We start from the raw sequence: 27,477 nt of genomic DNA on the forward strand, positions 1-27,477 counted from the left end.
GGGAGCTAATGCTGACTGAGAAAGGCTCATTATTCATCATCGCACCTGTTTTTGTAGTGACGCATTATTCGTTTGTACTTGTAAAAGCATAAATGGACGATTTCTTTGTACCTGTTTTATTGTTTCATTGTGATCGTCCCATCTGTGCACATAATCGCAAGCGTCACACAGGACGGTCGGTTCACAATCCTCCTTTTGAATCTTATTTCATCCGGAACAAAAAGTGCATCTCAGGCCACTGAGGTAATTCGAGACGTCCGAGTTGGCGCGAAAGTTGTCTTTTTTTGTTGATTTGATAAACGCACCCCTGGACCGCAATGTTAATAAAATATCACGATAATACGAAATGCCCTCAAGTACCAACTCGGCGAACATCTTTTGGACCTCAGCCCGTTTCTGGTGAAGAACATGTCCCAACGTCATTGTAGTTGGCGCAGTGTGTTCGGGCTTGAACCCGTTACTTGACTTTCGCGCTCTGCATTGACGTTTAAAGACCATCATCGCTTATTGAGCATTTTTGGCAACTCGTCGGCCAATTCACGGAAGTCTTTCGACTCATCTGTCAAATGCTGTAAGGAACACAAATTATTGCTTTACATCACAGACGTTATACGTCAACATGTTTCTGCCACAAGCGTGTAAAAATAATTGACATGGTCGTTGGCAACATTTGCAACTCTCCTCTCAAATCCAATAAGTGTGCAAGTGAAACAGATAAACGTTTTTTTTTTTTTCTTTTGGCCTGACTATAACCCGTCTTGCAAGGCGCCAAGCGATCGAACACAAGATGCAACTGGCCGGCGTGTTGAAGAAAAACATGCAAGCTCCTTCACTAATGGTGAGTTGCATTTTTAATCCGATTGGGGACCGCTGTAGCGTGTTGGAAAAATAGCAATGATGTCACCCATTAATCAACTTTAACGCCACTTTCATCACATTAGCGATGACCGGAAAAAACTCTCCAATCATCGGACTTCTTGTTTTACCTTCGTGGTTGTTCGCAATGTTTATTATTGTTTTTAGTGGATTCATATGAGGATGTTTGAATAATTACTATAAATCCAAGTTACTTAAAATATTACGTTTGAAAGCCGACCAGTCAACTCGCCAACTCATCAAATAATAAATCCCCCACCACTGTATCTGATGACCTGGTAATTAAAACTAAATTAAATGAATGTCACAGCAGTGAACTTAACGAGGATGTCACATGACTAAATCCGTAAATAAAAACTAAGCAGCTTTTGCGTTTGGTTTTAAATTGAATTATGTTTGGATTTTTGGGGGCTTGGGGTTGCATTCAAGTGAGTCATCCCACCCATAAATTGCTTGGACCGCAGTGCTGAACTTATCTTCAAGTGAGCAGAATGTTTGCCTGTCACGCAGCTTTCTTGTTCACGCCAACAAACAAACACCTGGCGGCTTTGCACAAAAGGTTGTTGTTGTCGCGAGATGAGATCATATTCCACAAGCGCAAATATGAATCACAATGCCATGTTTAGATTTGTGGGCCTGCGTACAACATATTCTTGTAAACGAAATGTTAGGGTTGACAGCCCCTTTAAATGAAAATGATTTTGCTCTCTTTAAAGTTGAGAGTGACAATGCAGGGAGGTGCATTTTCACAAGCAAAAGTCACTCTGACTTGCATGGCTCATTTTCACATTGAAAACATGAACAAGAATGACCGTTACTCGAAAGGGTCCGAAAAAAAGAGACTCCGGTTATAGGACACTACTACACGAACCTTAAGGAAACGTCTTTTAAAAATGTTTACGTCATTATTGAGAGGGAGACTCTTGCATACAGTTATACAGCGTAAATGGAACAGGGAAGAAAAAGACATGGATCTTGATTTAAGATTAGGTGGAGCATCCAAAAATGGACTGCACTGTATATTGTGCAAGCAACCATGAATGACGATAGCGCATTCCACTTCCCGTCCGTCTCTGGACACAATCTGGTTTATTGGGAAAGGAAAACTACTATCTCAAAAAAACAACAACAAAAAAAAAAAACATTTTTTAAACATAGGGCTTATACTGCTTAACTTTACATTGAGCACAAATTCATTAATTGAGGCACAATGAAGCGGAATTTCATTGGCCACACAAGCTCTAATTGTCCGCTATTATATTCAGGAGGGAAAAAAATGACCCGCACAATTTCCGGTGTGCCTTATTTTGCTCTCGAAGACTTTGTGATTTGAGTGGATGGCGATGTGGTGTTCGGGCTGCTGCTCTGTGGGCCAGCTGTGCAAATAAGAACAAGCCGATACCAGAAAATGATTCCCAGCGCGTGCCAAACGGCCACAAGCCTGCTTTGGGTTCATTGCGGCATCTTGCTGAGCAAGCTGAGCAGCTGTTTGCAGCGCGGACGCCATTGGCGAGAACATCTCGCAAGACACTCAGCTCATTTAAACAATACTGAGAGCAGAAAAGTTGTCGTTTCCATTGCTTTTGCTTTTTGGAGCCCGATAACGCAAACTTTTTGATGGAAAGATGATCACTTGAATTATGCATAAGTTCTTTCTAGGCATAACAATTCGAATTGACCAAAACTCTCACCCACAATGACAAAAAAAAATAAAAAATGCAAATGAAACGCAATTGTGTTGTTAGAGCGTCATCCTACTTGGCTTGCTAACTGACAAACTAGATAAAAAGGTATCTAAAAAAAAAAATGTGTTTGTGTTCGAAAAGGATTCAACTTTATATCTATCACGCATTTCACACCAAAGCACTTTACATGTGGTTGTAATACATTCGTCTTGAAATAAGTGGAAGATGCTGCCCACACGCGGCGTTGGCCCCTCCCACTTGTCTTCCTCTTTTTGGCTAATGAGTTTTTCATTTATGAGCTTATTTGCTCGCATTTTGCTGATGTTTCCCCTTTGCTGACTTGCGCACTTTGCAGTGTATCATTGAGTTCTAATTCTGAGCAAGTATTTTTGTCTATTCCAGGTTCCAAAATCAAAGTGTGCGTAGAAAAAGCGAATGGCATTCAACCAGTCAGCTAAATAAGCATTTTGTCAGTCTTGATGGGCAATCACGCTCAAATACGGACATCATGCTTTCAATTAGAGCGGGAGAAACAGCTGTTTATGTGAGTGGCCATATGGCTTCAATTTGCATTTAATTTGGCTCCCTTCTCCCGAATAGTGACATGCTATCGACACGTAAGAGGCGAGCGTTCTCGCAGCCTCTCAAAGGAGTGCACGATGCCCTCTGCGGTGTGCGTGAGCCTGTGCGTGCACGCTCCTCCTTCAACAGCCTCTCACCTCGCTTCCTCTCAAGCTGGAGGCCGCCGCCGCCGCCGCTCCACTTGTTGATAGCTTTTGTTTTGCCTGCTCGTCTTCCTGCTCTTTTCGACTTCAAATAGAATCGGAGCAGTGAAAATGTGTTCAAGTCAAGGTCAACTTGTAAACAGACAACGTTAGGCAGAGTGTACCTGAATAATCAGACGTTTGCGATTTTCTCTTTAGCTTGTTGTTTTTGTAACCACTACAAATAAGCTCATTGCAGCTGCTGCTGCAATAACGAATGGAAGCATGTCCAATGATTGCATCAACAGCGAGCGAAACGACCAATCGCAGAGCAGTGCGGACTCTTTTCCGCTTTTGCAAGGCCACCAAAGTTGCATCTGCATGTACCGAATGACAGAAAAGAAAAGGAAATCTGCGTCACGTGTCTGTCATGGATTAACACTCCGCAAGTGTTACATTGCCCATGTTGTCAATGAACATCAATCTAGCAAATGTAAATGTTCACTGAAAGGAAATGAAGTCGTAACTCACCTTGCTGTCGATATTTCTTCATCATGACGGAGATTATGTCGAGTATTGTTGCGTTCGGGGGATTTGTAAATAATTCAAGGGGAGCACCAGCCAATTAAATTTGAAGTGAAAGCCTTCAGCCCCTGTTTAATCAAAGGGACACTTTTTAAATGGGGAAGCACTTCTTCATGGATTCCAAATTGATGTCGTTGACCCTTCCGAAGGCAGATTAAAAGATGCTAATATCATCCTTGATGAGCTTCTATTTACAGTGACATTTTAACGAATAGCGCAAGTGTGTTATGTTCCAAATGAATGTGTACGAATGGTGTGCGAGTGTTCAGTGTCAAAGCCGAGATGTTTGCTTTTCAGACAATTTGGCCGCCGCTGTTGATACGTTTGCCAGGCGTTTGGCCAATTCAACATCGTGCAATCGGGTCGGGCCGTCGGGACAAATGATTCAAGGCCGATGCGGCGGTATTGGTGTGTTGAGCGCTTTTGAGTTTAAAAGCGAGGCCATGAAAGGTACTGGAGGATGGCCCCGAACGCGGAGGTACAATTCCCCCTCCGCTTCCACTTCAGCCACCTTCCTCTTTGCTAACTTGTCACCTCTTGACAGAGCAAAAGCCGTCTCGTGGCTCGCGTGGCCAATTTCCTCTTTGCCCATTACGTTCCCATTAAGGAAAAGTGGCAAGCAAGGACACCAAGGCCCTCTTGCAGCCAGCCCGACTCATTACTTCCACTAGAGCTGTGTTGCTGGCGGCCGCTAATGATGAGGGATGGCACGGGAGCAAAAGCAAGAAGATCTCCTCTGAGCAGGAGGCGGGTGGAACCTGATTACTAGCGACTTGCTCTGAAAAACCACATTACATTCTCACTTTGCGACCGCCATGCAGGAGGCCGTCGTCTTCACCGCACGACTTTACCTTTGTGCTTGCTAAGCAGCCGTGGCACATTACAACTTTCTTACTCTCCGTGCGTTACTCGTCCCGTTTTGATTTAATCACCCTCTTTCAGAAAGGGATGCGGATCTCGCCTCCTTTCAATTACAAAGACATTAGCCACATTGCGCCACCGGAGAGGAAATGTGAGAAGCGGGCAGCGCTGAGTACGGTTTTAAAACACAAGACCTGATTATGCAACGTAACATCGGAGCTGGGAGCGAGTTTCAAAGATGTTTTTGGGATGAATTGACTTCAAGGAGGAAATGCCTTTTATCATTTGGATACGCAACTAAAAATTCACTCCAATAGTTTTCCGTTTGTTCCGTCTCATGTGTCTTGTGGGACTAAAATAGATTGGGAGCTATTTATGGCAGGACAGAGAGGGAAAAAGTGATGGAGTCTTACAGCCAGCCAGGATTAAAAAAAAAAAAATGCTGTCAGTGTTTTTTTTTTTTTTTTGCAGCCTTGCTTTATTTAGATGGATGTCTATGATTGCAAGACATCAATTACGCCGTAGCTTAAATACGCTCGGACAAGCATGTTATGACAGATTCTCATTGACAGCAATGCATCCTTTATTTTGTTCTTTATGTCGTTAGCAACTGATGACTTCAATGCCATAGACGCACACACACACACCCACACACACGCCGAATAATCCAATTCCCAGACACCTGCCCATGGGGCTTTTTTTCTTTTCTTTGGGTGACTCTGGTCAATTAAAAGCTTGGCAAGCGTCAGCAGCAGGAAAAGAGACGACCGGGGAGAGAGGAACAGGAAAGTGTTGTCAAGTCACGATGAACAAGCATCAGAGTGAATTGCATGATTCTAGATTGTTTTCTTCAGATTATCGTTCAGAATAGTGGATCAGAAGTAATTGGATATCAGTCACTTGGTTTCCTACTCCAAAATGGGAAAGAAATCTGGCAAGGAAGGAAGAACTGATGGAAACTGTTTGGAAGAGACAGTAAAGGGGGAAAAAAACTCCAAGACAAGCCAATGAGATCTCGAAATGGCAAAATCTGACAAGTTGTGTCAACAACTTCGAAACATATTTAGCTTTTTTTTCCGTGCGGATTTGATTCGACAAAATCTTCTTTTGGGGCGGCATCGTTAGGAAGTTTTGACAAATTCAGCTACCACCGTTACTGTAAATCAGCAAATCCCACATGACCCAAAAAACGTGTGCAGCATATCCCCAAATGATCAAATTCATATTTTTGTCAGAAATCAATTATATTGGCTTGTTGCCACATCAAAAATAATCATTTGAAAATGTTGAAATTAGCTTGAACTTCTTTTGACCGCTCAAAAGTTGTAAAGCTCAGATGTGTGTGCAGCATTATGTTGCCTCAAGATTGAAAGTTGAGATCTTTTTTAGGTAATACTGAATGAAAAGGAATTCAGTTCGATACATTTAAGTTCAAATGGATTGTTGTGATGCGACGGCGCAGAAGGAAGTGATTTTGTTCTAAGCCATGTATTGCTCACCATGTGCTAATCTTCGGTCAAGTGTCGATGTCTTGAAATGATGTTCCATGTGCCCGCCTTGATTAAAAGCATGCTCGCCGGCTCTCTTGGAGCCTTGACACTCAACTCCTCTCCATGCTGTCGTCTCAGCCTGCCTCTTGTTCACTTGTCCTTCGATCGACAGGCGGAACGAGATGGGCCCCGAGCGAGAGATTATTGCTCGACCATCCTCTGCCATGCTGAGCGAGGAAATGAACACACGCTCCCGATTCATTTACATGTTGCAAAAAAGAGCTCCGGGTGGGATACTTTTGGCAAAAGCAATTACGGTGGAACCTCCAAATTTGCTGTCTTCATGCTCGGGTCAGCCAACATTCAAGAAGTGACTGACGAGTGATTTGTCCTTTTTTTTTTTTTTTTGTGACACGCATTCCAAAAAGTGTGAACGGAGAGGAACAAGACTAGAAAGTGGCCATCTGTTGGCGACCTACTCTTTTACGTAGATACTTCATTTTCATACTCGTTTGGCTGACAAGAACGAGGGAATATTGCATTGAACGTTGCTCAAAGTGAAATTCAAATAAGAAATGGAAATGATAAATTTCATTTCCATAGATTTCTAACGTTCCTGATAAATAGGAAGTTGCAAGTTGCGCCACATAGGATGGACTCTGCCACTAAATGCTTGATTAATATTACATTTGGTTTCAAAATTTAATAATTTCCTTAAGATCTGGTGGATTTGACGCAAATGCCCTCAAATGAACGAGTTTCTCACAAAAAGGCCAACTAACGTGGATTCTGCTTTCAATGACACTTCCGGGTCGACGTAAGCAACAAATTGTCTGAACACAAACACTTTGACACTTTTGCAGCTCCATTGAGTTCATCGCTTTTTCCAAATTAGGACAAGCTTTTTCTTCTATACAAGACAAAAATGCGGGCAAACGTGCTCACCATCAAAGTAAATGCTTGTGTCTAAAATATTCGGATAAAAGTAGAAGTACGAAGTTAACGCCTTGAAGTAAAAAGCTAGCGATTGATACAAAACCCCCCAAAAAATCTACTTCATTAATTCCTAAAGCCCAAGTGCACATTTTGGCTCATCTCGTGCCAGAAAGGTGCTGACGTCGGCGTTTTGAAGTGACATGGTGAACGTGCCATGGTGCATGTATCCACCCAACAATTGCCATCTCGTGCCATCCAGCTATTATTTTCTCTCATCGTTTCTCTGCACGCGTCGTAGCTGCGCTCAAAGCTTCTTTTCACATTTGGTTGCATGTTTCGTCTGTTTCTCCAGATCAGCAGCGTGCAAGTCAAAGCATGGCTAAAGATAGGCATGTCAATCAAGGCGCTTCGCTGGGTGACGATAAAAGCGGATGATGCATCTGCTTTACGTCAGATGAAAGGGATGCGATATGCAGCGCTCTATCTTTGCGTGTGCATTTCCGTCAACAACGTGCATGCAGTTTTGTGCATTTGGTGGAGGGACTGAAATCATTGAATGCTTGCAGACCTGCAAAGTGCTTTAAAGATTTTCATCAAACCAACTCGGGGAGACGTAGCACGAGGGAAACATGCACGAAAGCGGCCCTTCAGGATTTGATTTTGACACCGATTGGATCGGCTGTCCACATATATTTTAGTGCTTGTAAAAAAAAAAATAAATAAATAAATAAATAAAAAGGAACCTAAAGTATCGTGGCAAGATTTTCTCCTTGAGCCATTTATCTGAGGAAGAAAGATGTGCTGATTAGGTTAACAGCACGAAGCCAAACAGCACAGCAACATGTGACACACTACGACTTTGCAATGAGAAACGTTGACGCCAGTCAGCTCTTTGCCATTATTGCGCCAAATTCTTCTCGAGTGTCGTCACTTTCTAAGATAAAGCAGTCGCCAAGCCGCACACCGCTGCTATTCCAATAACATCACATTTGTCTCATCTGCTGGTAGGAAGATTTCATCTCTGCAATTATATTTTCTGAATGGAGGCGAATCATCAGTTCAACATTCCAAAGTTGCGATGTTCAAAGCAGATCTTTATTTCAATATTTGTCATAATTGAACCTGCTCTGCTTCTTGGATTTGTGCGATGTTCACTTCATTCAGCAGAACATCCTAAACGGCATGTGAGCAACACAGAAAACGTCAATGAAATTCAGCATGATCATTTTCTCACGCTCGAGTCTCACGCGGTCGGTGCACACGCCAGCGGCTCATTTTCAGAACAAATCTCCATAGTGAGGAGCCATCAAAGGGCAATTTCTCCACTGATCATGCACTGGGCGTGTGTGTGTGTGTGTGTGTGGGGGTGTGTGTGTCATGAGTGCCCCTCGTACATGATGAGATGCAAGTGGCGGTGCTGATTACACAAGGAGCTCGCAAGGCACACACACTCACGTCATCTCACTAGGTTTTTTCGCATCTCTCAATGCTGCCAGAATGCGACTGGATGCCTTTTGAAAACTTTATGAGGCAAAAAAAAGAAAAAAACTTGAGAGGCTCGCAATACAATCATGGAAATGTTTGGAGAATATTTTAGTCCCACTTGTAATGATTGCAAGTGAGGCGACAATCCATTATGTTGCCTTCCTCATTTTGTCCAATGAGAATGACGACATGAAACATTTAAAGTGGAGCTGAAACTTTTGACTTGCATTATGCTTTTATGACTTGTAACAATATTATACATTTAACTAAGCAAGTTTGAGTCGGTCATCCGTCTCATGAACAACGTTTTGTTCAGATCAAGACTCAGTTGTTAGTTAACATTAGTTTGGATTGCTAATTACTTCTTTTGTTGTGTTGTCACTGCACATCATCACGCCCTCTTTGTTGATACAGTAGTCATCAGAAGACAAAGTGCTCTCTGCCCTGGCTGCTCAATAAAATCTGAATATGAAATGTACACTGCAAAGCGGACTGTGCATCGTCTTCATGTGAAGAGACTCGCCTGCCAGGGTCAAGCAGGTCAAACCTCTCAACGTTTATCGTCAGACTTTTAATTTTAAGCTTTAAGGAATACATAACCTGACAATTTCCTTTTTTTTTCATGTATAAATACAAATATTTTTTTTCCTCAACATAATTGTCATTTTTACGTCCTACCTACTTTTATTGTCTCTGCTTGAAAAATATCACACGTAAAAGATTGATTTTGCAAAGCATTCACTCTATAAAACCAACACTCGGCATCCGTGCGTCTCATGACAAAGTTCCACTTTGAGACGATTGTGCCACTGAAGCGCAAAGGAGCCGTCGCTCGCGCTCCAATTTTCCTCTCAAGTTGTTCACTTTGCGTAGACGAGGCATTGTAGCGTGAAAGGAAGTCATTTGTCAGTCACCGCACAAAGCCGGGGCTGGCTTGTGCACAACGTGGACGCAAGTCTTGGGACAGCCACGAATTCCTTCGGAATCTTAACGCTACATTTGACCAAGTGTCGATATTTCCCTCTCGTTTGGGGAGAGCCTTTTTCCTATTCAGGCATGAAAGAGCCCTGGTCACAAAGCAAAGTAGATTACTGCGATGAGTTTGACGTTGAAGAAACCGAGAGCACTGACCTCAATCCCATCAAGCGCCTGTGGGATGAGCTGCAACAGATTGGGAGAACAAATTGGAAAACGTGGCTGCTAACTTGACCACTTTTGAGGTCAAACATGGCTGCCACTCCCAACATGTCTTTATCTCTCGCCGCACTCTCATTAAAGCACTCGCTGACCTTTTCTCTGGCAGACCGTCTTTACCTTGTTCTACTAGATGACGTCTTCAGGGTGCGCTTTCATTGACATGCGAGCATCCCTGAGGTTGGAGGAGCAGGAAGCGAAATGCAAAAAGTCAGAAAGAGAAGATGAAGACATCCCGAGCAGTGGCAGGCCTGCCTGATGCTAAAAAAAAAAATGCTTGAGAGTGAACATTGCTGTCTGTCTTGTGATGCACTGACAACTTGGAATGAGTGGCCCTTTCCCGACCGCACTTGTGAGTCTTTTTCATGACCTTTTCATATGCCTAGACATTTTTTTTAATATATCAGGCTGAAAATGGAGCATTGCTTACATCATGTGGCTTTTGACACAACGCTTATCTCTTGTTTTAATCTGCAAACTTTGACTGGCTATCAAGGCCACATTCAAGGTAGAAAAGTATGGCTAGTCTTTTCGTTTTTTTAAATTAAACAGGTTAGCACGTCCTCCTCACAGTTCAGAGGTCATTGGTTTGATTCCAGCTCCGGCCTTCCTGTGCGAAGTTTGCGTGGTTTTCCCTTATCCTGAGTGGCTTTTTTCCGGGTACTCCGGTTTCCTCCCACATCCCAAAAAACATGCATGGTAGGTTACTTGAAGCCTCCAATTTGTCCCTCGGTGTGATTGTGTCGATGGTTGTCCGTGCCCTGCGATTGGCTGGCAACCAGCTGAGGGTTTACCCCGCCTACTGTCCAAATCAGCTGGGATCGGCTCTAGCACGCCCGCGATCCTCTTGAGGAGAAGTGGCTCGGATAATGGATGGATGGATGATGTATTTGTGCAAATACTGACGTCTCTTTTGAACTGTTCATAATTTTCTTCACCTTGACTAAGGCCCCCAAATAGACAAAAAGCTTCAACAGCCCAAAATAGCAACAAACTGTGCTATCTGTTATTCAACTGAGACATTGACTTGGCTAGCAAAGCCCTTAATGGCGCACAGGCCTCGGTGCGGCGATACCGACGGTGTCAGGGACACACAGACGCTCATTGCCACTGTCATTGATGGATGACACACACAAAGGAACGAATTGGAAGATACAATAGAACAATGTTTGGCTTGTCACACCTTTAAACAATGTGATGGATCTGTGTTTGCTGTGATTTGGTTTCTGTGATCCTTGTCACATGTGGCCAAATAACAAGAGACGTGGTTATTGGCGTGCATGTTCAATTATTTGGAGGTTTATTTAAAAAAAAAAAAAAAAAAAGAGAGTACCCCTCTTTAACTGCCATTGTCATTACTCTTACGAAAGTTGGAAAAGCTTCTTCAGCATTTTCATGTGTAGAAGCAGCACTTCATGGCCGCACATCTCAATGACGCTACAATTCACATGTGGATTGGTGCATGTGGTGCATGCAGAGGAACAAATACCACTTGCTCTCGCATTGACAGTTTCGCACAACATTCGAACGTTGGCCAGTCAAGACATCGCTCATAACACGGTTAGCTAATGCTAATTTGTGCGAACAACGCTGCTCTGCTCACCTTTTGAGTTTGACAACATAGTGCATCTGTGCATGAATCGCTTAATACTGGCCAAGTCTTTGTGCGGTATTAAGTCACAATTTAAACGCAAATTTTCCAAAATATGTCCCACATTAACATCGATCTTGCATGATTATGAGATACTTGCTCACATTTCCAAAAGGCGACGAGAAGATACACAATTAAAAAGAGCCACTTATGTCTTGAATGCTCATCTTCGGACCACGATCGCTTGTCGACACACGTTCGCGTCTTCTCTCATTAGTTGTACTCGTGTGAGCATGACTGCTTGCGGGCAAACAGATGTGCAGAGATTCAGCTGCTGCACTGAGCAAATGTGATCCGTGCGTACAAACACACACAAATAGAAAGTGTGAGCAGGATCACAGCTGCAGGAGAGCGATTGCGTCCTGGTTGAGAAACCTACCTGCCTTTTCAGCTGGTGTAGCCTTGAACTCAGCAGACATGCCATCTGCACGCCAGCATCCAGCCGGCAAATTCATTCGCCGTATGGATTTGGATTCACGAGGCGCCCCGTCCGTCCGTCACTCACAGAATGATGCACGCAAGCAAACATCACGGAAGGTGCTGACAGAAACTTTGCATAAAAAGTTGCTGAGAAAATGACTTGCAAAAGGTTTCTCCCCTACATCGTAGTTTATCGTTGGTTCCCCCACTCAACCGCTGAGTTTCAAGCAAGCATTTTTTTACAGTATATGGGGGAGTCTAAATTTAGAGTTGTGCACCTTCAAGTTGCACCGCAACATGCCAGGGTGCACCGAGTTAAACATCTGACGGCATAGACACAATTTGCGTACACTTATGTGAAGCCAAAGCGTTCATGAAGTTGACTTGACGGTAATCAGCTGATTCCATCGCATCATGACAAAATGCATTCACATCTTCCATTCTCAAAACAAACGAATGGAAATAACAACTCAAATCATAGCTCAACATTAGCTAATACTCAATCACAAACGTAGCGATCTCTGTTTTTTTTTTGTGATTTGGAAACTTTGTTTGACTTTATTAGAGCAACTTGAACAACTGACACTGCAGTTATTTCTATGCTACTTTTTGTTTTTGTTTTGTTTGTATGGATGATCCATTATTTATCAAAATCTATTGCAATATCGATATCATAACAAAATGGCCGCCACGAGGTTTGCCGGAGTCGTTTTTATTCTGTCACGTCACTCGGTCAAAGTCAGCTCACCGCGAGCCAAACAAGGGCAAGCATGAATGATGCTGTGAAGCGTGTCGTTAGCGCGACGCCTTTCAATGTCCACCTGTTGTAGATGATCACCTTGTCGAGAAAAGTTCCTGGATTGATTTTGATTCGTTTCTCGTTGCACTACTTCTGTGACATGCATTTCGTGATGTTTGACAAGCAGCACTGAGTGAACATGTCGATGCCGACATTAGCGCGCAAGCTAGCAACCAAAAAGCTCACCGCCAGATGCTTGTCACTCGTCATCAAAATCATGTATAATCATTTAATTTCAGTTGTGTTAAAGCAATGTGTCTGTGTTTCGGATTAACATCTGTTTGTCCAGTACGCATTTCCATTCCCCAGGTGCAGCCTCTCCCATTAGCTTTAGGCAAGAGGCGGCTCGTTGCCAGGCAGTCACATGGTACATATTGATGAATGAAAATTCAAAGTCACATTCACACCTCTAGTATGGACAACTTTGTCTTTTCCGATTTTGGGGGGGAGAATAAAAAAAAAAATACAAGCATGGAGTGGACATTTAAAATTTGACTCCGCGGCTCAGAATTGTTGAGCATGTGTGCTAACCACCATTCCGCTGTGCCAGAAACATGAACAAGCAACGACGTAAAGCAATAAGCTTCCTTCTCGTGCCGACGTATTCTTACGCCACTGCACAAACTAGTTCAATGCACCTGCTTCGTAACCTCAAAATGTCGTACGTTGGGACCAGCCGGGACACAATCCCTCGGAGAAAATAGGGCATCTTGGCTTCTTTGAACAAATTACGTTGTCATCCCCTTATGATGAATTCCAGTACAATTTTAGAGTTGCGTTTTCTGCTTCCTCACAACAGCAATTGCGTTCAGTGTTTAAATCAGATGAGCAGACTGCTCTCAACCATTTATGCCCTCTCTCCTCTTGCTGTATCACAGCGTCTCATCTCTGACTCCGCGCTTCCCGTCCAACTCTCCGACGCCCCCCTGGGGAGGTGTGACTGACAGTTTGAACACCCCTGATTGGAACAACAGCTGCTGAAATGTTTCTTGGCAAAACATGGTGAATTGTCACATTGATTCAGCTCGAGTGTTATCCTGCAAATGTCCGACACCCGAGTGAGCATTGAGCGATGATGTTTCCGCTGCAACCACCAAATCCTCTTTCATTTGTGTGCCTTCACGGTAAGCGAGCTGCCTTTTATTGCCTATAATTGCAAAGTAGGCCGCATGTATGGTGAGCGTTGACCTAGTCATTAGCGACGCTCATAAGCAAGATTTAACTGGGTTATTAATAGACATACAGCAAGAACATTCCATTGTTGACTTTACGGAGCATTTCCTTCCGTTTGGATGACTCACACGTATACTCGCAAAGAAAGGCCGTTTGTGTTGGACTGAGGGTGAAGACTCAACTCTGGAGGTGCAATGTTAGTCTTCGATATGTGAAAAGATGAGCATTCCTTGCTCAAGGCGCATATTGCACATTCGCTCAGCAAAACAACCGAGGTGACCTGAAGAAGAAGAAGGCAAAGGTGGCAATCTGCTCCAGTTTTCTTCATCTTCTTAATCTTCTGCGCCCGCCACGGGATAAATCCAATGCGCATTTGTCAGTCGTTTTGACAAATGAGCTACTATGCCTCACGATTTAGTTTAGCAAGCAGAAAATGAATTCAGTTCGTCCAACTTCTTCTCATCATCATTTTCGGTTTGTCGCCCAACAGGAAGTTGTTAAATTATTGAAGAAAAAGTCAGTCGTGCGCTTCTTGCATGGCCATTGCTAAGTTGCAAAGTTGAAACTAAGGTTCAGAGGTCTGAAGAGAAATGGTTGAAACTCTTTCCTGGAGACCTCCAAATATAATAGAATTAGAAGAAGAAATGTTCTTATTTTGTTGACTGTTGAGGAAAAAAGTCTCGCCTGTTTATCATCCAATCATCAAATCTCCTTTTAGTACATTAACCTGGAATTAATTATGCACACACATCAAAATATATCCACTGCTTTGTGGTGGGTGGAGCCAAACTTTGTTGTCATCAACGTTGCAGTCAGTCCCTTCCGGCAATGCGGCGAACCTCAAATGAATTTAACACAAATTGTAAAATCAGATTCTTTTCCAAAAGCACATATTTTTCACCCTTTAAGACGATGTGTGCTGGACAAGTCCGCGTGTGTGTGCGCGTGTGTGCCAATGGAAGCGGCTCCCTGTGTTCAATCTCAAAACGGCGCAAACGCCCCTTTTCCAGCCTAGACACACATACAAAATTCCAGAGAAAGAAAACTCCACCAATGCAAACAGTTTTTTTTCCCAATATTTATTTTTGTGGTGTTGCTTTCAAAATGTAGAAAAATGGGTTTGAATTTGCAACTTTATTTTGTAATAAAATCTCTCAAAGTTGCTAAGATTCACCCACTGGTCCTAAATGTCAGCACCAAATCTCACAGCAGTCCATCCTCGGACAAATTAAAGGACTTCCTGCTTGTTCTTGAGCACATTGTTACCTTTGAACCCACCAATGTCTGTTAAATGTCTGCCAAAGGGGTTTTAAGTAAAAGGATGTGTTTCGTAGCAAGGTGCAACGTGATTATTTTTTTTAAGCCATGCCAGACACGAACATGCATGTCCTCAAGAGATTAAGTCCAGTATATGACGATCCTGTTCACATCTGCCACACTGATGCACATATTTGTTTCTCAAATGCTCTCGCTCATACGTTGCTGGAAGACCAAATACATGCTGCCGAGACGCCTAGTTTGGAGCAAATTAATTCCTGCTGGAGAATGGCTGTTCGAGTGAGAGAGAGCGAAAGAGAGATGGGCCACCTATTCTTTTGCACGGCCTTGTGCTCCAAGTTACAAAGATGCTGAGGCGTGTCCTATTTTTGTGAGGACGCAAATTGTGTGGCTTTTGCTCAGGAGACTTTCCATGTGGAGCTCATGGGACTGCAGTGTTAAAAATTATGTCTGACCATGAAGCATGTGCATTCAGGTCCTTCATGTTTACAACATGCAGGAAGGGAGCGAGGTGTTGAAATTGAAGGGTTGCCTTTACAGTCGGCGCAAGCCTTGCAGTATATTCAGACTTGGAATGCAGTCAGACAGCTTTATTAAGATCTCAAAATGAGAATCCAGTAGCCCAAGCTCTTTTAATTCTGAATTGTTTCCACAACTGCCTGCTAGAAAGTGCCACGAAAGAGCTCAACATCTTGTTTCGCATGCATATAATTAAATCCAATAACTGCTCTTGCGTGTTTCATAAATACACACCGGCACTGCTGTCCATCATCACTCTGGCTTGCTAAACTATAGCATTAGCCAGCAAATTTTCAATAGTGTGTCCTCATTAGGGTTGCCAGTGACAACCCGGAAGTCAAACAGATATTCATTAACAAGTGGTGCCGTTCATTTCAGCGTAGATTTTCGAAGCTTTTTGGGACATTGCGACTGTTAAATTTCAAATCACCAGTTAAAAATGTGAATCATCAACAAACATCAATGAAGTTATGTTTTTTTTTTTTAAATGAGAATTGTTCAAATCTGCCCACTCGGTATGTTTTTGTGTGTAACAACTTCTCCTGCACTTACATTGTGAATAAGAACGCAAAATCATTTGTTGGTTATGTTGAATTTGACACAATATCTTGGAATTCTTTTTTTTTTTTTTTAATAATCATGTGGAATTTATTAGTTATGCCCAGTAAATGTGTTTGTTGTCTCTTCCATTTTGTCCAACTTTTCGATAGAAGTCAGATGATAATTCAAACAACACCTGCCACATTACTCAGTCGTTTCATGCATTGTTTAAAAAGTCATTTTAATTGGCTTCCGGGTTAAATCATTCTTGCCATGAATCCTCAAACTAATGTGCTCGAACTTGGCATGCCACGTTTTAGAAATCGCAGACGTTATGTACGCTGTAGGGAAAAAAGTATTGGGACGACTGAACATGCACACAGGAAGTGAAAAATGTCATAAAATGTGGCATGATGATGAAGCCTTCCACACTTCCAGGGAGAGTTTTCGACAACATATTTGACAATGTTTGTCTCCAATGACCAAATATGCGTTTGACTAATATTAGCATGGCTCACAACTTCTCATCAGACTCATTTGAACAGAAGATCTTCCAAGCAAACTCAAAGGCAGAAGCAGAGAATTTTCTCGTGATTCAAATTGCTTATTTCGTTGATTCAGAGATGTCAGAACCAATAATGTCCGTCTTCTCAACACGTACGGTATATTTCACACAACTTCTTCAGAGGCTCTCAAAGAACATGTTGGCTCATTATTAGCTCCCGCTGATGAAGACGTTTCACTCGCTACCTGGTCGGCATCTCTTACAGCAGAAGCTTTCGTTGCAGTCAAGAAGCACCCGATTTCCCTCATTATTCCGACTCCTGAATGAGGCAGTCCTATTAAATAGCTTTTAATCACGACCACGCGTCATTACATCAAGGGGACTTGAAGCTGTCTGGATTAAAAATAGCTCGCAGGACCTCAATCCTCACGCCTTCGCTTGACCAGCTCAGCTGTGGCAGAATTCTTGATGGAAATGCCTTCAGATGACAGTCAGTGAGGGGGTCTCGTAAATAATGGAAGCTTCGTGGCCTATGCAAATGAATCCTTTTTAATGTTGGGAGGCAGAGGCTTGCTAAATCCTCCGTTGTAGAGGAAACATCGCAATTTATGTCAAGGATTAGGTCACCGCAGCATTATTTTCACCACAATACTGTGCAAACGTATTATGCCACCACTGGCTGTTATTTATTTATTTATATATATATATTTTTTTTTTAGTTCTTTCACTGCCATTTGACGTAGATAAAAAAAAAATAAAAAAAAAGTAGGGCAGATAGAGCGGGAAGGATTACATGAGCAACTAAAAGCACCGTCATCACCATTCATTTTTTTTTATGTATTCATTTTCCAATTTGCACAAAACTTTGTCACAGGCTTCGGTGTGTGGGCCACGGATGATGCAATTACATTTTAGTGAGGATCGCGATAAAGATACAGGATTCATTGCCGGAGCTCAGTTTACTATGTCAATATCTGAGGTCTTTTTTTTTTAATATTTATATTCAAGTACACTACTTTTCAAGTGTTATCACTTGTTTACATTCACTAAAAACATGAAACAACACACACATGCACACATTATTCATGGATAGATAGACCAGTGTGTCCACATCAGGCAGCGACAAGAAATGATTAAATACAAACATTAACGATTACTCACTGTTTAGGTGGCTTAACAAACTTCCCCCCAAAGTGGTTTAAATGATTGTGGTCTCCACTCCACATAACTGCAGTGGCCACCGACCAAGTATTTTGTTGCATATTCAAATATCTCTTAGGTTCCATATTTAAGTAATATTTAATGCTCTATGCTGTAATTTTGATTTACAGCATGACATAATATTTATTCCAAATAAACCAATTGACAAACCTGATCAACAAATGAAAAATTGCCACCAGCAATATCCAAATTGTGCCACTTGGTGAGCAGAAAAATCGGTGGCTTGAAGCGTGTGGGGTGAATGCTGTCTCAAGGCACTTTGCTTTCACGGCGCCGCCACCGAAGACGGCGCAGGACGGTGCAGCAACAATGGCGCAAATTTAGCCATAATCTGCAATGGTTGCCAAGCAACTGAACAGCAAGTAGCCTGCTGGCTTTTCACACAGTTTCAAATGTGGGAATATTATTTGTCATGCACAACATGAAGCATGTGTAGCTGTGCTATATAATATTTGAAGATAATATTTTTACTGTTGGAGATTATACGTCAATTTGACTGAATCACAGCCCAAAAAACTCGTATTTTTATTCATTAATAAAATAAATAAAAAATGTATACAAGAAACGTGGAGAACGTTTTACATATTCAGAACATTTCATCCATCCAGATGTCTAATTCTCAAAACAAATAATTCCGCAGGGGATCCGTTATGAAAAGCAGAGATATATGTAACACACAAATGCTGATATTACATAATAATAACCATTTGTTGGCTCATTGCATCATTGTTTTTCATTAGTTAGTTGGTTAGTTAATATGGACAAAACTCATTGACAAGAAATTGCCCACTACTGTTCTATCCATCAACGGAAGCACACACCATCCCGTGAAGTAAAAAAAAATAAAAATTAAAAAAAAGTGCAGTCGGCAGGCCGCAGTCGCTAAAAGGACAAAAAAATGACACCAAATCATCATTTCGAGCTGCCTGGTGCATATTCGCTTTCATTACACAAGACTATCAACATCCGTTTCTGTGTCATTTACATTGTCCCATTCAGAATCCAAATACACATTTTTTTCTTTTTTTCTTTTTCACCAACTCATCTTCTGAGACTTGATCTACTTCTGATCAATGGTAAACTCCACAAAGATCTTCCCTGCGCGGACGCCAATTAAATGATGTAATCACATTCTGCTTAACAGAGCAAACAACCAAAGGCCTTGTCCTATCTCTTCCATGAATCCGATTTTGTGCCCATAATAGAAGCACTCCCGTGATTAAATTTACTATAAATATAAATACTGGCGGAGGAAAACCATAACGAAAATGACACTACAAACGATAAAGCCATGATTTCATCAATGTGACTCGCTGCAGTACTTCCCAAACTAGAAAAATTTAGCTTTTTTTTTCCTGTTGTGAAAGTTAGTCAAGGCATGCTGTCGCACTTTTATGCCTTGTCCGTCCAGGATACTTTTCCACCAGAGGATGAATGAGTGAAACGGAAGACCGTCGTCTCAAATTGTTTCCTGGGAGTAGTGTTGTTTGTCTGCCAAGTTGTCACGAATCAAACGAGAATTTTGCATCGTTCGTGAAACCCGACGCGCACCAAGACATAGGATCCACCTGATATCATCATCATCATCATCTGCCGAGTCACAGAGACGCTGTGACCAGAAGTGCGTAGAGTGTCGGCATCGTTGATCTTTGCGTTGACATTGAGAATTAGAAAGTCCGAAAGGAACCAAAATGACTCGGACTGGCTCAGACTGACAGTAATTGTAAGAAGGATTTGCAAAGAAGGGAAGGAAGCAACTCTGATAGCTCTTGTTTAGAGTAACTGACTTATGCTGCACTGCTGTCTGAAGTGCAATACAATAACTTGATTAAGAATGCCGCTCATGAGCAAAGACTGACAGCAAAAGCTCACACTGGAAAGTATGGAAGACGCATTCGAGTGATGGAGTCCGGTCGCCCTGACTTGGTGCTGCTGTCTGAGAGGTTTTACCTCAGCAGGATGTTTCTTACAGTGTTTTTGTTTTGTAGTGGTATTCTCATCAACCGATCGTTCACTGAATACGTCCCTGACAGTGACAAAAATCGGAAAAAAAATTTCCCCAAACACATTTCCTAAAATAGTTTTGGCCAAGTATCCCGACAATGGCTAATGATTTCCGAATGAAAGAAAGGAATATTGTCTAGATTGAAGGTATCATTTCGTCTTGTTGCGCCAGAGCAGCTTCAGGTTCATACAATGCAACTTTTACAGAGAGATGCCAGCACTGCCGCCATTGCTTTCTTTTCGCAGGTCCCAGCGACAATTTTTACAGAGACAAAACATCCTGCAATCAGATCATTTGATGCACAGTACTCTAAACATCAAAAATAAAAAAATTCCCAGAGAATTCTAACGGGCTGAAAGACGTGAGTGTTCCCTCATTATTCAGTGTCTACAGGTACTCTGTCCTGGCCGCCAGTCAATCACATCAATCACATGGAAAGAGACAAACTTTCACCAAGTCAGGCTAATGAACTGTTACACCATCGCTGATTTACAATTAATGTCAAAGGAGTGTTTTTCATTCAAATATTTACTGTATCATACTGTAATAATGATGGACGATGTGGTGTCCAGGTTTTACATACAAAGTCGGGTTACCTCCTCGTTGTAGAAACGGAACTAAAGCCGTCATTTAAAATCATCCCTCACAAGTGACAGCAGAATCTTTCTCAGCTTTTTCAGACCTTCCATTTTCCTTCCACTTCCAATTGTCAAAATTGGAAGCGCTTTGTTGAGAGGCAATCAACAGCGAGCTCGATTTTGCGTCAACTGCTTCAAAGCGGGATTAATCAACAATCACTTCCACACTGGCGTGTGATCATCACTAATATGCACACACATGTTGGTCCAAGGCAATTTGATGTTATTCACATCAAGACCTCGACTGTGCTTTCAAACATGACAAAAGACGCGTCCCATCAAATGGAGCAGCTGCTTTACATTTTGCAACATCTCATAACAGCATGGGACGTAAAATATCAGAGCTCTGACATGAAACATAATATGGATGTGCGCAACATTTGATGACATCCTACAACTCCCAAAACAAGCTTTTCATTTGGGCCGTAACAAATAACGCTGCAAAATCACACAAGAGCTGTCGCCCGCCTTTTCATACATTTTCAATGAACAGCGCATGCTTGAGTAATACATCATGAAATATTCAAGTTTGGTCTTTAATGCTCTTGAATACTGACTCTAGAGTGTTTCGTTACATAATCACAGTGCCAAGTATCTTTTCCACTTTGCAAACTTGCATCAGAAATGAATAACATAACACCAGAAGTTGGATTGTAAACTTAAAAAAATAGATCTTTGAGATTGAGAAAAAAAGGTTGCATGACTGCATTTTTCCCCGCTCAAATGACCGAAGTTTACATATTCAGTCAGCACTGGTGATGTAACAAATGATTCTGCTGTCTGCAAATTGATTGGGTGACATCACACGGCGAGCGTGTATGTTGGAAAGTGCGATTCCCTCTTGGCAGAGTTGTATACATGTGTCGTGCACGTGCGTGTGCGTGTCCATGCGTCAGTTTCCTCAATCCAGCATAAGGTTGGCTCTAGTATGGATTCAAATTGGGGCTCATCAGTTTACGGCGGTCCCGACATACGCCGTTTCGAATTACGAACAAACCTGTTTATGACCTAAGTGCTTATATAGACAATATCCATTGATTTATTTTAAAATTTTCCTGACGTTAGTGACAGACTACATCGCAGTTTGAGTTACGTCGGAACTTGGTCGTAACCAAGGATCACCTCATTCATGACTCGGAAGATGACTTGTGTTTTGCCAACAGAAAATTTGACATGAGTCACATCAGATTCCAAAATGAAGATGAGGCAAACCATGATCGTCAAACTAAGAGCTCGGGTCTTACCTGTAAATGGCCCTGGTACATATTGAGGCGTCGCGATGTCTCCGTCAGTGACTGGCGAGACTTGCTCGAGACTTGTCGGGGCTCAAAGTCGATGCACAAGTGCTGACATTGAATGTGCTCAAGTGAAAAGAGCGACGAGGCAGCAAACAAAAAGAAAAAACAAAAGCAGCCGCTCAGGTGCCACTTGAAGAAGAAGAAGCACTGGAAAGTCGCCGAGTCGTGCCGCCCTCTCGGACCGGCACCAGCACCGGCGCTCACTCCTCAGCCAGAGCGGGACCGAAACGAGTCTCGCTCGTCCTGCTCGCGGCTGTCTCTGCCGAACTCCCGTCCGAGTTCCAGTCGCCGTCCCAGTTCCAGTCGACACCTCCCGGTCATCATCGTGCGTGGACCGTGAACGCTCTCGGTCCTGGCTTGTGTTCTTGCCGAGCGCTGCTCCTCCTTCTTCGGCCGTCGTTCGGCTCCATTCGGCTCCATTCGGGCTGCTCGTGGGTGCCCCCCCCCCGTGCTGACGTAGTTCGCAGTGATCGAGCGAGCGCCTCTCTCACTTTATGAGATGAACCAAAATCTCATTATTCTGACAATATTCACACGTGTACATTTGCAAAATCAAAACCGATTTTGGTGTGTTTTTTAAACAATTACATGGCTGGTAACAAAATATATATTATTTTTTTTCTTATTCCTTTGACAAATATAACAGATGATATCAATAATATGGCGTTTTAATTAAAACTGTGGGTGAGTTGTGACGAGAATTAGTGAAATGTTGCATACATATTGCAGGTGTAGGACTAGCATGCTAGCTCTTAGCACTATCATGTTAGCTCTCAGCGACAGCATGTTAGCTCTAGCGCTCCTCCATCATCACAAGCAGTCTCTCACGCATTTCTTTGTAAATGTTATTTAAAATGAATAAGTGCTGCAAGTGAATGAGATTCAAATCAGTCAGCATCCACTCCCTTGGAGTCGCTTTTGAAAGTGAGCCCACTAAAACCAACCAACACGTATCCTGTCCTGTCTCAGTCGTTTAATTGTTGGCCAACGAAAGCCTAAATGAGTGATGAGCTTCAACATTTGTTATCCGCTTAAACAAGTTAGAGAGCCGCGAGGACTCAACTATCCTGTATCACTCCCATATTAAAACTATAATTCTGCAAAATAATCCAGATTTTTGTTCAATGTATCTTCAATTTTTTTCGACAACATTAATGGAATACAATTACAATTTTAAATTTGTTATCCTCAATACATAATGCCTGTATATTTTTTTTATCCGAGCTGGGCACTTGTACCTTTTTTGGTGGTCAGTCCCCCGCCCATCGGCCTCGACCCTTCGGTTTTATTCATAAAAATTGTCGGCCCCGATTATGAAAAAACATAAAGGGAGTAGCCTCAAAGTACACTGCAGGAGCTTGTTAAAGTTCTAAAGTAATCATCAAGAGCACGCTGGAGCGTAACCGACTGAAATCTTGCAGCGCCTGCTCAAGAAGGCCCTTGTCGTTCAAACTGGCCATCAGTTTGCTCGTGAACTCGTAAATGACTCAATCTTTGGAAGCAAGTGCTACAAATGCTAAAAGCGATTTTTTTTTTTAGTGACGCGTCACCTCGGAACACTTTGATTTGCCTACTTTAAAAATGACCAAATGAAAGCATAAAAGCGCCTTTTGTGAGGCCATTGTGACTAACCATTTCAATGATAGATTTTTTTTTCCAGCCGCCATTCAATTCCGGGAGTTGCTTCATTATCTCCTGACGGCACATCCATGGCTGCGCAATATTGCAAAGGTGAAGTCTTGTAAAGAAGCTCATTATGGACATGTTGACTAACGCTTCTCATTTTAACACGAGGGAAACGTGGCTTAGCAGTGACACGTCCATGTCACTTAGATGTACATGATAACACCTCGGCTCCTTTCAATTACCTGAGACACGATTCACACGACTTAATTGTGATAAATGCCGGGTGATGAGGCATGACGCTCCCAAAGTAGCAGAATGGCAATATGCTTGATGAATTCATGACGCACCTCCCCATCGTTCCATTCATTTAGGTGGCAGTGCCCATTAGTGAAATTGATTTTCGGAGCCAAATGTGTGAACATAGGAGAACACATAATACCGAGGCAAAATGATAAATGAAGGAAAGGTTCCAAAATAGACGGCGATGGCACATTTGGCAAGGTGATTAAGAAGCAGACTTAGACCACGCGTCTATCTGACAAAGCGTCGGATTAAAAATGAAGATTTCAATTTTATCCCGTGTCTCATTTCCTGGCCAAAATTGGGAGACGATTGTTAAAAAAAAAAACTGCATGTGACACAGCCTTCTCAGAAAGAATGTGCGTTTTGTCACGCGCTGGAAAAATCTATGTTGAATAAAAAATGCCAGTTTCACCTCGCAACTTGGTGTCGCTCATTAAACGGTTTAACTTTTTGGGGGTTATCCTGTAATTGTAGCGGCAGAAATCATGCTTCACTATTAAACTTGATGTCAAGGGAATGCTTTGCTTCACATTTGGTTGAACAAAATGCAACACAAATGCAAAAATTAAAAAATAATAATAATAATAATAAAAATCTGCCGCTTAAATGATTTCATTTTAGAAAAGTGTCAAATTATTACTTTGTGTACTTTTTCGGAAATTAATTATCCCGGCAAATGAAAGCGTTACAATTTTAACAATAACTATTACGATTTATTTAACAATATTATTTGTATTTTTTTCATCTTGCTCAATAAAAATGGTTAAGAGAATCAATAAGAATTTCATGATTCTGAGTCCTTATCACTTAAATTTTAGCTACTCTTAATGCACCTGACAACTCAAGATAAGCGCTCAGAATAATCTTTGAGTCATCAAATCACCACACGTTGATCGGTAGCAGTGAAAATGTCCAAATTCAGGCTCGATTTTCGGTATGTGTGCGGCCACCAATCATGTTGTTTGCCTTTTCGAGTGAATGTTTACACGATTTCACAACATTCTGCCTATTTGCTGGCCAGCCAAGAGTGACCTCAGTGCACCTGTGAGACATGTGCTGAACACATAACTGAGGTCAGTGTGTCTGAAAGCTGACTCGGCAAAAGGTTGACAGATAGTTTGAATGATTTAACAATAGCAGAACCTTTCAATGGAGTATCTGTGTCGTGTCTGCGGGCATCCGACTCCATGTCAGAGTTTGATTAAAGCGTCTTGGTTAACAATGATGTATTGAACAGCACGTAATCGTCTCACCATGCTATTTTGTTTTTTTTTTTCTCCCCAAGAGTGAACATGAGGAGTTTGTGCACTAAAACCACCAAAGCACCATAATTGATCTATTATCTTGTTTTACTCCGGCAAGTCAAAGCCGATATCCTCCAATTTCGGAGGAGATTGAGCTGAGACTAAACTGAGAAAGTGATTCATCAAAACGACATGCGCACCGTCAGTTGAGCCGCTGCGCCTCACCGCTATAATTAAAACTGTCTGAATGTCATGTCATCTAATACGGTATTTTCTCTCTGGAATTTCATCTATGTTTTATATTTACGACAAATTACGTTGTCACTGACTTAATAGCGGCTGTCTGACTGACTTACGTATCTCTAATTCAGCACAGAGAGACATGCAATTCATTTCTTCTTTTACAGTCCTGCATACTTGACACGGCTTTTTAGTATTATACTCCAGTCACACATACATATATATATATATATATTTACATATATATATACATATACATATATATATACATATATATATATATATATATATATATATATATATATATATATATATATATATATTCGTGCTGTCAAGTGATTTTTTTAACTAATTAATCACAAAAAATTCCATGATTAATCGTGATTAATCGCATTTTTTCTACTACTATTTTTTGCAAAGCTTGTAACAGATATTTACTTGAATAATATCTTGGAATTGATGCAAAAGCACCAAATATGAAGTATATTTAATTTAAGACTGTTCCAATAGCTTTCTTTGATTCTGGAATACGATCTAAACAGAGACATCTTTACTGGCGATGTACAGCTAATATGGAGCAATATTATTTTTTAATTAAATCAAAACTGAGTTATTTGAGTTAAAATATTTAACTGAGTTAGAAAAATTTGAATTCATTACCTGAGTTAACACTTTAATTTTGACAGCCCTAACCCACTCTCGCTCTCACTGCTAATGTTGGCAAGGTCCACATGTGCAATGTTCAGATGACATTTCCACAAAGGAAGCAGTCACTTTAAATATGTCGCTCTTGCGCCGGCTTCATTGCTGCTGTTGTTTGTGCACGGCGCGGAATTCATAATTCATGTTTCCCAAATATTCCCTCAGATGTGTTCTGGTTCATCTCCACTGCAAACATACGATTGGAATGCTCACTGAACTGCTCCAGATCAACCAAATTTGCATTAATCCCGTGCACAAGTATTTGTGCATTTCCCACAACTGACCCAACCAAAATCAAATCAAGGCTGCTTTGATTTTGTCTTCCTACTGGTGATTGCTGACAGCGTGTTTCGAATGCAAATGCAGTCGAGCTGTGTGGTGGCCAACAAAAGGAGGTTGCCTTCCTTGTTCCGGACGGATTCCTGTCGATTTCATCCCCCTCGTCTTTGATGAGTTGTCTACAAACGTCAGATGTTTGACATCCGGAGTCTTTGAAGCGCACTTATTTGTTTAGAGGAAGAAGTGCAGTGGAGAGAACGCATACTTGGAGGCCTTTTTTCGTGTCCATCGCACGTCGTCAAGTACAAAGGTGCAGTCTAACAGCACGTGGTTATGAGTTTTCTTTCTTTTGGCATTTTGCAAGCCGGACGCAGATCGTTGCGGGTTGTTGCGCTGTTGTGAGAGTGAACACAACCAGCCAATTAAAGTAGCTCCCCTCTTTCCCTTTAAATTCTGCGCAGGACAGGCGTATGTTCTACATACGGAAGCAGAACGAACTCGGTAGATCAGTGACAAATGACGAACTGATGGTGACTGACTGGTGGGCTGGCCGCCGACGAATGACAAAGTTTTCTGACACACCCACCGCGGCGCTGCCCTGCTGACTTTGACTTTCTTGCTTGGAGGCGGCAGCCAATCACAGTGCAAAAGAGCAGGTCCTGCCTACTACTTAAGTGAGATTCATCAAATAATTCATCGCACAGTGGAACCTCGAGTGACGAATGCTGCTTTTTCCAAATTTTGCCGGAAAAAAATATCACTATGTCCGTCCTATTCTTCTTCTGTGATGTGCCGAATGCATTTTTGTCATCTGCAATCTAGCAAAGCTTTTGCATATGTGAGCGCAAGTTCCGTGATTGCGTTCATTGTTTACTGCTTGTTTTGGACTTTGCTGCTGAAATGGATTATGATCATCTTGCCTTGTGGCAGCTTCCAAACTTGTTTTTCTCATCAGCGTCAACCCTAATGAGTAGTTTTTGTGCATATTTTCAAACACATTCATCAAAAACAATGAACAGAAAGAACATATGGTCACAACTGCCAACTTTATTTATTTATTCATTTTGGGGTTTTTTTTGCACAAAGCCTCACTAATGAGATTTTCCCACATTTATTCTTGACAGCTCGTCAATTGAAGTCACCTTTTGCCGTCGTCTGCGAGTTGATTTGGGGAAAACCTCGTAATCCTCGCAAGGTAAGGACCACGGTCGCATGGCGTC

The 27,477-nt window shown here is 42.0% G+C and overlaps 1 protein-coding gene and 1 long non-coding RNA gene across 6 annotated transcripts in view; one reads left to right on the plus strand and one right to left on the minus strand.

The window, feature by feature from the left end:
* pex5la (peroxisomal biogenesis factor 5-like a) overlaps positions 1-22,290 on the minus strand; it is a 59,325-nt gene extending 37,035 nt beyond the window's left edge. For all 4 annotated transcript variants that reach the window (XM_088313592.1, XM_088313591.1, XM_088313590.1 and 1 more), the window contains exon 1: positions 21,810-22,290. In XM_088313592.1, the coding sequence (XP_088169718.1) occupies positions 21,810-21,830 (21 nt within the window). In that variant the 5' untranslated portion in view covers positions 21,831-22,290. The remainder of the gene's footprint in view (positions 1-21,809) is intronic.
* The window catches only part of LOC148324321 (uncharacterized), a 53,785-nt gene that overhangs the window by 11,629 nt on the left and 14,679 nt on the right, over positions 1-27,477 (plus strand). For both annotated transcript variants that reach the window (XR_015846342.1, XR_015846343.1), the window contains exon 2: positions 27,382-27,452. This is a non-coding gene — a long non-coding RNA (uncharacterized LOC148324321). The remainder of the gene's footprint in view (positions 1-27,381; positions 27,453-27,477) is intronic.

This window comes from Idiotropiscis lumnitzeri, chromosome 13 (genome assembly GCF_059441095.1).
Source record: "Idiotropiscis lumnitzeri isolate Australia: NSW breed Sydney's pygmy pipehorse chromosome 13, RoL_Ilum_1.0, whole genome shotgun sequence".
NCBI lineage: Eukaryota > Metazoa > Chordata > Actinopteri > Syngnathiformes > Syngnathidae > Idiotropiscis > Idiotropiscis lumnitzeri.